The sequence below is a fragment of the Nerophis ophidion genome, linkage group LG12 (assembly GCF_033978795.1).
Source record: "Nerophis ophidion isolate RoL-2023_Sa linkage group LG12, RoL_Noph_v1.0, whole genome shotgun sequence".
Taxonomy (NCBI): domain Eukaryota; kingdom Metazoa; phylum Chordata; class Actinopteri; order Syngnathiformes; family Syngnathidae; genus Nerophis; species Nerophis ophidion.
Genome location: NC_084622.1, coordinates 24047926 through 24060875, shown reverse-complemented (window position 1 = coordinate 24060875; position 12950 = coordinate 24047926). Strand labels below are relative to the sequence as shown.

Below are 12950 nucleotides of genomic sequence, written 5' to 3'. Positions count from 1 at the left end.
TGAATTATGAGTTCATGATTATTTGCAAAAAAAATAAATAACATTAAGTATATTGTCTTTGCAGTCTCTTCAATTGAATATAGGTTGGGCAAATCATTGTATTCTGCTTTTATTTACAAATTACACAACGTGCCAACTTCACTGTTTTTTGGGTTTTGTAGAAAGTACTGAGTCTGGTGGCCTCTTCACAATGTTTATCCAGTATCCCATCTTCGACTCTCCTGACTGGATGACAACATGGAAAAACAATAGCTGTCAAATTAAACATTGAGTGTCTTCTTACAGAACGAGGGAATTATGCAACATCTGACGTTCTTGGTCTTGACATTTTTCAACAGATGTTCAACAGGGGGAGACACAGGCTCCGAGAGGCTCCAGAAAAGGTAAATCATTCATTTGAGTAGCAGTGTGTCTGTGTATGTTCATGTGTGTGTGGTGTGTGTGTGTGTGTGTGTGCGTGCGTGCGTACATCTTCCTGAGCTATTCCAACACTAATAATTAAAATCCGTCCTTCAATCACTTTCACCAAATGGTTTCCAATGCCACCTGAGTGTGACCCCAACTCCAATATCTATCCTCCATGATTTATGTGGAAAAGTATTTGAACAAAATCATGATGGGCTGAGTTTTGTTCCGATGGTAATTGCCCTGAGTGGCTCAACGCTGGATTCATCATTGGGTCTCCCGTACAGTGCAGTCGCCGGTGAATGTGAGAGACCAATGGGTGTGAAGGGTCTGAAGAAAGCTCGCTGTGGTCTATATAATGAGGCCTCTTAGACTGACTGATGAGATTGTTATGGAAGAGATTAGCCCTCTGCTGTCTCCCCTTTGTGCTCAAATTACTTTTTAACGCCGTTATCCAGCAAAAGAAGTGTAACTTTTTGACTCTTCTGCCCGCGCTGCTGCTCCACGAGTCACCATCGCTCCATCTTTACGGTCTCCGCTGTCACAGATTACATCAAGGGTTCCATGAAGAGCTCCTGTACCCTGAACACGGAGAATCCCTACGCCACTATCAGGGATCCCCCCGGGTTGGTGTGCAAGCACACGGAGAGTAGCTACGTGGAGATTAAATCCCCCTCCCACCGCGAGGTGCCCTTTGGAGGCACCGCCACCCTCCTAGGCGGTGCCACCAGGACCATCTATGATGTCGGTGAGTGTGTTGTGTTTCCCAGGTGACTACTGAACGTGAAGCCTTTCCAGTAATAATCCTTAACTGTGTTTTCTACAGTACTCAATGAAATACTTTCTAAATACAACAGTTCCTCAACAAGCTTGGTTCTGTGATGGAGCTCTTAACTCAAAACAATAGTATCTCAAATCCAGGGATGCGCCGTCAGGGCCAGCCAGGCCTTCTCTGCTGGCCTAACATAACCAGAAATCCATCCATCCATCCATTTACTACTGCTTATTCCCTTTTGGGGTCGCGGGGGGCACTGGCGCCTATCTCAGCTACAATCGGGCGTAAGGCTTCGTAAACCCTGGACAAGTCGCTATCCATCCATCCATCCATCTTCTTCCGCTTATCCGAGGTCGGGTCGCGGGGGCAACAACCTAAGCAGGGAAACCCAGACTTCCCTTTCCCCAGCCACTTCGTCTAGCTCTTCCTGGGGGATCCCGAGGCGTTCCCAGGCCAGCCGGGAGACATAGTCTTCCCAACGTGTCCTGGGTCTTCCCCGTGGCCTCCTACCGGTTGGACGTGCCCTAAACACCTCCCTAGGGAGGCGTTCGGGTGGCATCCTGACCAGATGCCCGAACCACCTCATCTGGCTCCTCTCGATGTGAAGGAGCAGCGGCTTTACGTTGAGCTCCTCCCGGATGGCAGAGCTTTTCACCCTATCTCTAAGGGAGAGCCCCGCCACACGGCGGAGGAAACTCATTTCGGCCGCTTGTACCCGTGATCTTATCCTTTCGGTCATGACCCAAAGCTCATGACCATAGGTGAGGATGGGAACGTAGATCGACCGGTAAATTGAGAGCTTTGCCTTCCGGCTCAGCTCCTTTTTCACCACAACGGATCGGTACAACGTCCGCATTACTGAAGACGCCGCACCGATCCGCCTGTCGATCTCACGATCCACTTTTCCCTCACTCGTGAACAAGACAACAACAAGACAAGTCGCTACCTCATCGCAAATCATTTTTTATTTACTTTCCCTAAATATCTAAAATAATTCATATTCTCTTCATATGCTCCTTTCAGTACTGTTGTTTTCAGGTTAGAGTTTTTATCCAATCAAAATTCAGCTAGCTTATATTGCCATGCTGTATAAAATCTGCTCCAGGCCTTCAGAACCATCAATGCGGCTGTTATGCACTGTAAGTGAACGGACACATACAGTTGATAGACAGTTGCGATAGCCAATCAGATCACGAGTTGTTGTCAGTAAGACATTCTAGCTGGCCTAAGGTTGAACGTGGCATTTACCCGTCCTGTGATTGAATACTCACCAGGACATTTAGCGGATTAATTTGAGAACACATACAGTTGATAGACAGTTGCGATAGCAAATCACATCACAACTTGTTGACAGTAGCCTATCTAGGTAGCCTGATGTTAACGAGACTGTAATTGGATACTCGCTTGCCATTCCAAAGTGAGTATCCAATCTTAATGTTGCAAGTAGGCAGGAAGCAGGAAGTGTTGACCCACAAAGAAGGAGAACAAAACGTTGCTTAGGTGGCAGATATATATTTGCAAGGCCATTTTCAAGAAGGATATTTAAAGAGAATCTACGTCTTGTGAGACGATGTCAGCGATGAAATGTGGAAATGTCCACCATTTCCACTTAAATCAACCGACTACGAGGTGTCATACGGCGTCAAATGAGTGCTACAAATTGTGAGTTCAAATATTTAATTTTTCAATGTTTAATATACAGTATTTTTTGCTGTTTTAATTTTGACAGTATCACATAAGATATGTTTTAATTGCTGATGCGGGTTTATTGATTTTTAAATGCGACAGAAAATAGCCCGTGTTGTACATTGTTGAGGTGATTCGATGCACAGTAGGGCGTAAATGTGTTTATTTATAGTATTTCTCCGGCAAAGGTCATGTGTTGACATAAATGATGGTATTTTGAGAGGTAATCGTTGAAGTCGGACATCACTGAAGGCCTAGGTGGGAAACGCACGGCCCGCCAACTGCTCAAATCAATATCTCCCAATAAAATCAATTGAAATCCATCTACTGTATTTGTGCCTGCCCCTTCTCCCCAAATAAGCACAATTTAAACATGTAACATTCCTTATAAAAAGATCAACAAACTTTTAGATGAGAACTATTGTATGAAAACAAAAAATATAATGTAGTATTAACAACAACATAAGTTTTATGAAGCATGTAACTGGGAGAATGGACTTCCACAGTGTCCCCTTCAAGCTGCTTTTACATCAAACACACCATCAGTAGCTTTTCCATGTTTTCATGGATAAATGTCTGCCGTTTAGATGTTATTTTAGCATTCAAGGCTGACATGAAAATCCTCTTGCCTTAGTATGGTGCTGACTAGCAGTGATATGCTAGAACAGTGGTTGTCAACCTTTTTTCAGTGATGTACCCCCTGTGAACATTTTTTTAATTAAAGTACCCCCTAATCAGAGCAAAGCATTTTTGGTTGAAAAAAAGAAATAAAGAGGTAAAATACAGCAAGCAGTGTGTCATCAGTTTCTGATTTATTAAATTGTAAAACAGTGTAAAATATTGCTTATTTGTAGTGGTCTTTCTTGAACTATTTGGAAAAAACTATATAAAAATAACTAAAAACTTGTTGAAAAATAAACAAGTGATTCAATTATAAATACAGATTTCTACACATAGAAGTAATCATCAACTTAAAATTCCCTCTTTGGGGATTGTAATAGAGAACCATCTGGATTCTTAATTCTAAACATTTCTTCACAGAAAAATAAAATCTTTAACATCAATATTTATGGAACATGTCCACAAAAAAAAATCGAGCTGTCAACACTGAATATTGCATTGTTGCATTTATTTTCACAGTTTATGAACTTACATTCATATTTTGTTGAAGTATTATTCAATAAATATATTTATTAAGGATTTTTGAATTGTTGCTATTTTTACAATATTTGAAAAAAATCTCACGTACCCCTTGGCATACCTTCAAGTACCCCCAAGGGTACGCGTACCCCCATTTGAGAACCACTGTGCTAGAATATCGTCGCCCAGTTAGCTACACACGTTTTCATGTTTTGGTAATTGTTTTGTTTTGTTTTTTTAATTCAACGAAAATCTTCCACTTCTTTAGCTCTGTCAGTCATGTTTGGTTGCAAATGTGGTTCAGACTCAAACACTTGGCCAGGAAACAAAAAATGTTACAATTTTGAGTGTCAACACAGCAAGAAGAAAGTGCTATTTTCTTTTCTCTATTTGACATGTACAAAGTAAATGTGGGAAGGGGGACTGTAGGCATAATGATCTATTAGCTTCGGCCTATACCTTTCTGGTCAGGAAATGTAAATCCGTCCATTTCCTACCGCTTATTCCCTTTTGGGGTGGTGGGGGGCGCTGGCACCTATCTCATCTACAATCGGGCGGGAGGCGGGGTACACCCTGGACAAGTCGCCACCTCATCGCAGGGCCAACACAGATAGACAACATTCACATTCACACACTAGGGAAATGTAAACCAATACTTTTATTTATTTATCTGCTGTGCATTTGAAGTGTACTGTTTACGTGAACTGATGACCAAAATAAAATAAATATCTATCCATCTAAATATGCCATTAACACGCTTTTGATGACATTAGCAATTTTACACGGCGATTTCAACATCTCGAAATTTGGTAATGAAAAGTACAACTAACATGCACGTTACAATCAAACAGCTAGTGTGTAATAAATATAATACTAATACTTACACAAACCAAGTATAATAGCGTCAAACACTTTTTAGGACACAACAAGAGGCGAGACAGGCACATTCAACTTAATGACTAAAACTACTTCTTCGCTTAGACAACACACCATAGTCTATACACTACTGGTGTCTAGCGTAAATTGCAAATGAGACTTAGAAGTGACAGCCCATCATTACTGACTCACTGTTATATTTCAAGTAAAAAAATGAAGTCATTATAAACAATTAACATTTATCAACACAAACACACACAATAATAAACAGTAGTTTTAGGGGCCTTTTTAAGCTTTAGCGGTGCTATACTATCAATGGCGTTGTGTAGGCCATCGTTAAAGTTGTTAGTGAGGTTATTGATAGATCCACATAATTTGGGAACGGTGCCATTACTGAAGGCAGTAGGCCAGCAAAATTCGTACTTGTGGCAGCATAATGTTATGGCTGCTAAAGTATTGTTATCAGTGACAATGGCTCTGAACTTCAAATTTTATAAGGTAGTAATCGGACATTACTTTAGTGTACGGAAGTACCATAACTTTGGACGTAGTGACACCCCGGACGATGATTTGTCTATTGTATTACCATTGTGATGTGTGGGTAAATTTATTATTTGTGTAAAGATCACAGCAATCAATTACAGTCTGGAGAACCAAGCACACAGGGTGTGACGGCATACTTGCCAACCCTCAGTGCCTCTCCTGAAAATCTCCCGGGACAACCATTCTCCCGAATTTCTCCCGATTTCCAGCCAGACCTAAGTGAGGACAGCCTGTCGTCACGTCTGCTATTCCTCCTTATAAACAGCGTGCCGACCCAGTCACTTAACATCTACGGCTTTTGGAGCGCAGTGCGCAACTGCACACACGACAACAATGACATTATTATATATGTCTCCATTATCCATAGGTTTATCTATAACCCATAAAGTAGGCAGGCACAGAGCTATTTCTAAGTGTGTGTTTAGTCCGGCCGGCACGTTAATACACTGACACACAACATCCGGATTCCCATCATGCATTGCCTACGGCAAGTAGTAATGTCAAAAAACATAACAGAGACGATACAGAAGAACGAAGAATAGACATGGCGACGACGAGTAAGAAGAAGAAGTATGCTTGCAAGTTCCAAATTGAATGGAAACAAGAATTTCAGTTCATCCAGGACATCTCGAAGGGGAAGGGGGATGCTAGGGAGAGATGGAAGATTTCAGACTCTGGTGCATTTGATGAAGGCACTTTTGTGCGTGCTACACAGCAATGCATCATCAGAGAGGGTGTTCAGCATGGTTAGAAAGATAGTGACAGAGATTAGAACGAGGATGGACAATTCAACCCTAAACTCATTCCTTTCCTCCGAATTAAATTTCACAGATTCTGCTCAAACCTATGCTCCTTCAAAGGCTGTGCTACTGGCTGCAAAGCATTGCACTTCAAATACAACAATTAGTAATAAGTAATCTGTAGATAAATGAACACTGAAATTAATTTATTATATATATATATATATATATATATATATATATATATATATATATATATATATATATATAAGAAATACTTGAATTTCAGTGAATTCTAGCTATAAATATACCCCCCCCCCCTTAGCCCCGCCCCACCACCCGCCCCCAAATCTCCCGAATTCGGAGGTCTCAAGGTTGGCAAGTATGTCTGACGGGGTATTCATATGGATATCAAAATCCCGTATTATAATTATATTGTCTGCATGCGTAATTAGATCAGCAACAAACTCAGATAGTTTGCTGATAAAGTACGAATAGGGCCCCGGGGCACAACAGATAACAGCCAGATGGAGAGGTAGTGGTGTAAGAGACCCCATAGTAAGCAAGGCTAAGGTTAAGGTTTTCAATGGAAATTAGTGGAACATTGCCTTCCCTTTTAGGGGGACGAGCAATATGTGCACCCGTATAGTTAGGAAAAAAATTCATCTGGTTTTAGCCAAGTCTCTCTGAGACCAATGACGTTAAGATTTTTGTCTACAATGATCTTATTAACTAATAATACTTTGGGAGACAATGATCTGGTGTTTAAAAAGCCCATAATATAGGTAGTGGGCTGTTTTCAGGCATTTTTTTAATGGGGAACTGCACTTTTTTGGAATTTTACCTACCGTTTGCAATCATTATGAGAGACAAAAAGGCTTTTTTTCCCCTTCTAATATCCCTTAGTCTTGTTCTAACTTCTAGGTAGCTAACAATGCAACTACTGGGAGAAATAATTTCTACCTCTAACTCACTTAAAAAATGCATTCTAAAACCGTCAACAATAGTTAATTTACGTTTCGTAACCTGTATAATAACCAAACTAGCGACAGTAGGAACTCCCCTTCTAGCGTTCTAGCACATCGGCATGCTTTGGTATTAGCCTAAAAGCTAAAGCTAACTACTGAAAGAGATAAGCTAGCATGTACGTCAACAGGAAAAGCGTTTGAGTAAGTAATGCGGTAAGACACCACTTTGTAGTGACTGAAAAACATGAACAATCATATAGCAGTATCTGTAAAGTATTAGCCCACATTTCATGTTTTGTTTGTACACAGCTAGCCAGAAAGCGTATGTATGTCTAACACACATCAGTCAATCAATCTATCAAAGTTTACTTGAATAGCCATTAATCACAAATGTCTCAAAGGGCTGGACAAGCCACAACGACAATCCTTGGCTCGGATCCCAATCGGAGCAACGGCAAACCTTAGAAGGGACCGCAGATGTCGGTGACCTGTGCAATGGATGCCAAGTGGATACGGTGATTAATGTGAGAGTCCATTCCATAGTGGGGCCAGCAGGGGATCCTTTTGCATGTAGACACGTTGGGGCGCCAAGACGTCACCGATTGATGCATAAGGAGTGGTTCACCCTGAGTCATGTGAAAGTCCAGGTCATTGTGAGGCCAGCAGGGGATCATTTTGAATAAAGACAAGTCAGCAGCGCAGAGACACCACCAACTGATACAAAGAGGAATGGTCCACCCTCGGTCCCGACTTGGAACAGCTAGCGAATCCTCCAGAGGCTGATCTGTGGTCACCTGATAACCTCTCCACACAGGAGAGGGGGGCAGAGCAGAACGCTAACTCTAGCTAACGTGTCCCTAGCATATAAATTACTTCTTTCACCGTGTCAAGTTTTTGCTATCTTCGGAGCTGTAGGCAAAGAGTAGCGGCAACGTGAGATAGCTTTTTGGAGCATAGTTACTTTGAACCGCGACTAGCTTAGCTTCATTAGCTTAGCAGCTAGCTAGCTGAGAGCGAGGCGGTGAGACAGAGAATTGGTGCTTTGTAAGATTTGATAAGACTACTAAATATGTTAGAGAAGGAATAAAGAAAGCTGTAAAACAATTAGAAGCACACAAATCGAAAGATAATACTTAGCTTTTTTACAGCAGCAGACATTTTGAAGACGTGCTGCGTGTATCATGATCGATATAAAATGTTACAAATTTTTATCAAATCTATCATTTGATATGATGGGATCTTGGGATTATGTGTTTGGTGCTGCAAAAGATTTAACACTTCTTAATTTTACACCTCAGTAGAATGCATGTTCACCTATGGCACAGTCACCTTGTGACTGTGCCTAAAAATATCTCGATATTTTTAGGCCATGTCACGATGCACAATATATGTCTTGATATTTTGCCTTAGCCTTGAATGAACACTTGATGCATAAAATCTATAATCACAACAATATGATGATTCTATGTGTCTACATTAAAACATTCTTGTTCATACTGTATTAATATATACTCATTTAAAACATTCATGCAAAAAGGGAATTCACAACTAAGTGAATTAACCAAAACTGTGTTTATTAAACAGTTATTAAGCAGTGGCACAAACATTCATATCATTTCAAAACAGAAAGTGCAAGATTGTCAGAGACATTTTAAAACAAGCTATGAGTGCACTTTTGTGCATGATGTCACTAAGATGACTTGTAAAAAAATCACTAAATTAAAGTGTTCTTTTTGTTTAGAAGGCCACTACAATAGTTTAAAACAAAGTGCACTTTTGTGCATGATGTCACACAAGATATTTCAACAACCGTCAAATAAAATTGAGCTGCATAATAGTAAATCAAATTGCTATGTGGTAGGTTACTGTGGACGATATCTCCTTAAATTGTTCACTATTTTTTCTCATACGGTGTTGATGTGGAAATGGTTGCCTCTGCACGGAATGGAGATGTTGACATGCGGAGTAATCACTCTATATTTTCTATTGATTGATTGATTGATACTTTTATTAGTAGATAGCACAGTTCAGTACATATTCTGTACAATTGACCACTAAATGGTAACACCCGAATAAGTTTTTCAACTTGTTTAAGTCGGGGTCCATGTTAATCAATTCATGGTCTAGCAGGTGACTTTTCAAATGATGCTACATATTAGCAGTAATGCTACTTTTTGTAGCAACGCTTTTTCCACACCAAATTACGGTTGTCTCCTCGACAAATTATTCCCACCTGAAGTCAAACCACCGCCAGACGGACCCCGTGCTGTTTTTCTTGGAAATTAATTCTTCCTTCATTTGTTACCAGATTCGCACCTTCTTTCTCTCGTATTACCCCTCGCACCACAGCTAACATTACCCATGCTGCTACCTCTCTGCTCCGCGAGGGCGTATACGTATGTGACGTATGTAAAAGGTGAGCTTGCTGTCTGTGAGAAGGAGAGACAGGAAAGAGTGAGGAGAGCTTTTAATGTGATGCCCGCAGCTAAAAGCAACTGCGTGAGAACGTATACTCGAATATCACGATATAGTAATTTTCTATATCGCACAGAGACAAACCCGTTATATATCGAGTGTATCGATATATCGCCCAGCCCTAATGTGAGTTATGTATTATTCTATGACAAATGCTATGCGTGCAGGAATTTTCCAGCCTAGCGCTGGTTAGTTATAGCTTCACTGATTCCTGTGTCAACTGTAATTGCCTGTGTCCCAGCTAGTGCTTGTGAAGTTAGTCAAGCCTGACTCGAATTGTAGTCTATATTTCTGGAACGAGTGATGGCGTCTTCCCAGATAGGGTGAATGGCGTCCCTCCTCAGTAAGCCCGGTTTGCCCCAAAAAGAGGGCCAATTATCAAGAAAAGTTAGTCCTTGTTCTCTACAAAAACTAGCCAGATACTTGTTAAGCGAGACTTATCTGCTAAATCTCTCATCATTGCCTCTCGCAATTATTAGTTTCTATTAATACTCACTATGTTTAAGTCAATACATTTGTTTTAGGGTGGAGTCAGTCACCTAAGGCAGTGGTTCTCAAATAGGGGTACGCTTACGTATGGGGGCACTGGAAGGTATGCCAAAGGGTATGTGAGATTTTTTAGAAATATTCTAAAAAAAAAGCAGCAATTCAAAAATCCGTTATATATAGATTTATTGAATAATATTTCAGCAAAATATGAATGTAACTTTATAAACTGAAAAAAAAATACAACAATGCAATATTCCATAAATATTGATATTAAAGATTTCTTTTTTTTTTTTGTCAAGAAAATGTTTAGAATTAAGTTCATGACTCCAGATGGCTCTCTATTACAATCCCCAAAGAGGGCACTTTAAGTTGATGATTACTTTAATGTGTAGAAATCTTTATTCATAACAACAAGTTTTTAGTTATTTTTATATATTTTTTTCCAAATAGTTAAAGAAAGACCACTAAAAATGAGCAATATTTTGCACTGTTATATAATTTAATAAATCAGAAACTGATGACATAGTGCTGTATTTTACTACGTTATCTCTTTTTTTCAACCAAAAATGCTTTGCTCTGATTAGGGGGTACTTGAATCAAAAAAATGTTTACAGGGGGTACATCACTGAAAAAAGGTTGAGAACCACTGACCTATGGGACTGTGGTGCATGTGTTATCACTGAATGAAAAAAAAAAAAAAATACATATGAAGCGCAACATGAAAGCCCAATAAAATTGCTCAGTATATATCAGTGAAGTTAGCTTGATTGCGGTTTCTTTTTGCACAGCTTTCTGCTACTTTACTCCCTCCTTTTTTATTCTGAAACGAAGCAGGGGCTTTTTTTTCCCCAGGATCGGTTGAAACTGGCACAGGGGTTAGTGCATGTGCCTCACAATACGAAGGTCCTGAGTAGTCTGGGGTTCAATCCCGGGCTAGGGATCTTTCTGTGTGGAGTTTGCATGTTCTCCCCGTGAATGCGTGGGTTCCCTCCGGGTACTCCGGCTTCCTCCCACTTCCAAAGACATGCACCTGGGGATAGGTTGATTGGCAACATTAAATTGGCCCTAGTGTGTGAATGTGAGTGTGAATGTTGTCTGTCTATCTGTGTTGGCCCTGCGATGAGATGGCGACTTGTCCAAGGTGTACACAGCCTTCCGCCTGAATGCAGCTGAGATGGGCTCCAGCGACCCACGCAACCCCGATAGGGACAAGCAGTGGAAAAATGGATGGATGGATGGGCTGAATCTAGTATTTGTTCCACAAAAGTTAATGCATGTGTTAAAACCGAACAAGTAAAGCTCTAATGAGAAAGTGCGACAACAATCCTCACAATTTTTCTGAGAGACTCACATATTTTCTGCCATCTCGTAGGAAAATTGGGAGCTTATAAATGATCCTAAATGACTATGAAAAGATGCAGACAATTGAAGTTTAAACAGACTGTACATGTACAGTAATGCATGCACTTTGCCCTCCCCCTCATGTCCTATTCCTAACTTTTCTCTCCTTCTCCTTTTACCTCAAGCCATGACAGAGCCCGCAGTGAATGTTCTGCAGGGGCCCAACGGGATGGCTACCGGCTTCTCCCAGAACCCTTACGACCTTCCCCTTAGCGCCCCCCACATGCCGAACCACTATGACATCCTGCCAATGCACCACAGCCCCACGCACACACCCCCAGAGAGCCCTAGCTCTCTGCTCTAGAGGACCCGCCCTGCACCTTGCAGCCAACATCCAGGCAGGCCCTTTGTCTCCATGTGCTCAACCATGGACAAGGAGGAAAGTCCACACACCAGCAATCATTCACCTTTTTTTATTTTCTCAGATCCTTCAAACTGCTTCTCCCGGATATTTACGGAATTGTTCCAGACGAAGCCATGGACAGATTATAGACAAACTGTGAGTAATGGTTATGCCCAGTGAGGAGTGTACAGCTGCAAAGATTTATGATGTAGAGGCGTCACAGATGAAATAAAGTCAATCACAGCTCACCTTCTCTGACAACATGGATAAAAAGCATGGATACATAAAAAAAAAAAAAAAGAATAATGACACTAGTCTTTTTATTCACGGCTCAGCGGTAATGAGGACGGATGTGTCAAACTTGAAAAGCTTCGTTTGTGTTGCAGTGTCAATGAAGCTGTGATATATTCAGGTCATCAGAGTTCACTGCTGAAAAAAACAAAACATGTCCCCAATTTGGGACGTGCTCCTCTCTAACAAACTCTCTGGATCTTGTGTTGTTTTTTATGTGAGACAAGTTTTCTTGCAAACGTCTTGGTTTACAATTTCCTGTGCGGGGTGGTTTTGACCTTTTGTTTTTGCTCTTTATACAGCTAATTCATTTCTAATAGTGATGGTGAATTTCATTTGTGCGACATTAGAAGAAAAAGATGAGCATGAACACTGATGTACATAAAACCAAAACATCACATTTATCTACTTGTGAGGTGTCATTTTGTGAAGCGTTTTAAATTAAATTCTCTCTTCTCTCTTGTTCTCTCTCTCTCTCTCTCTCTCTCTCTCTCTCGCTCTCTCGCATTCTATGAGATAAATTAGGTGAAATATTTTATCTGACCAATTCAATGCTTACAAATTCCCTGTGGAGTTATGTGTGTGGGGGGGACATTGTTTCATTAAAAAAAAAACATGTTTGCATTAAACTACAGTCATTTGTTATTAGTTAAAATTAATGATTCATATGTGAACTCCATCACGGCTATAGAAGCAATATCACCTTGAAAATCATTGCCCAGTGACACTTTTCATATTTTACATATATTTTCTCATTGTTTGCTGTTATATCAATGCTGCTTGTAGTTTTGCTGAGTACTTTTCACATTAAAAGCCTT

At 40.5% G+C, this 12950-nt stretch overlaps 1 protein-coding gene across 3 annotated transcripts in view; it reads left to right on the top strand.

Moving 5' to 3' along the window:
• The window catches only part of megf11 (multiple EGF-like-domains 11), a 510687-nt gene extending 498540 nt beyond the window's left edge, over positions 1-12147 (top strand). For all 3 annotated transcript variants that reach the window (XM_061917129.1, XM_061917127.1, XM_061917128.1), the window contains 3 exons: positions 339-383; positions 953-1153; positions 11624-12147. In XM_061917129.1, the coding sequence (XP_061773113.1) occupies positions 339-383; positions 953-1153; positions 11624-11802 (425 nt within the window). In that variant the 3' untranslated portion in view covers positions 11803-12147. The remainder of the gene's footprint in view (positions 1-338; positions 384-952; positions 1154-11623) is intronic.
• The last annotated feature ends 803 nt before the right edge of the window (positions 12148-12950 follow it).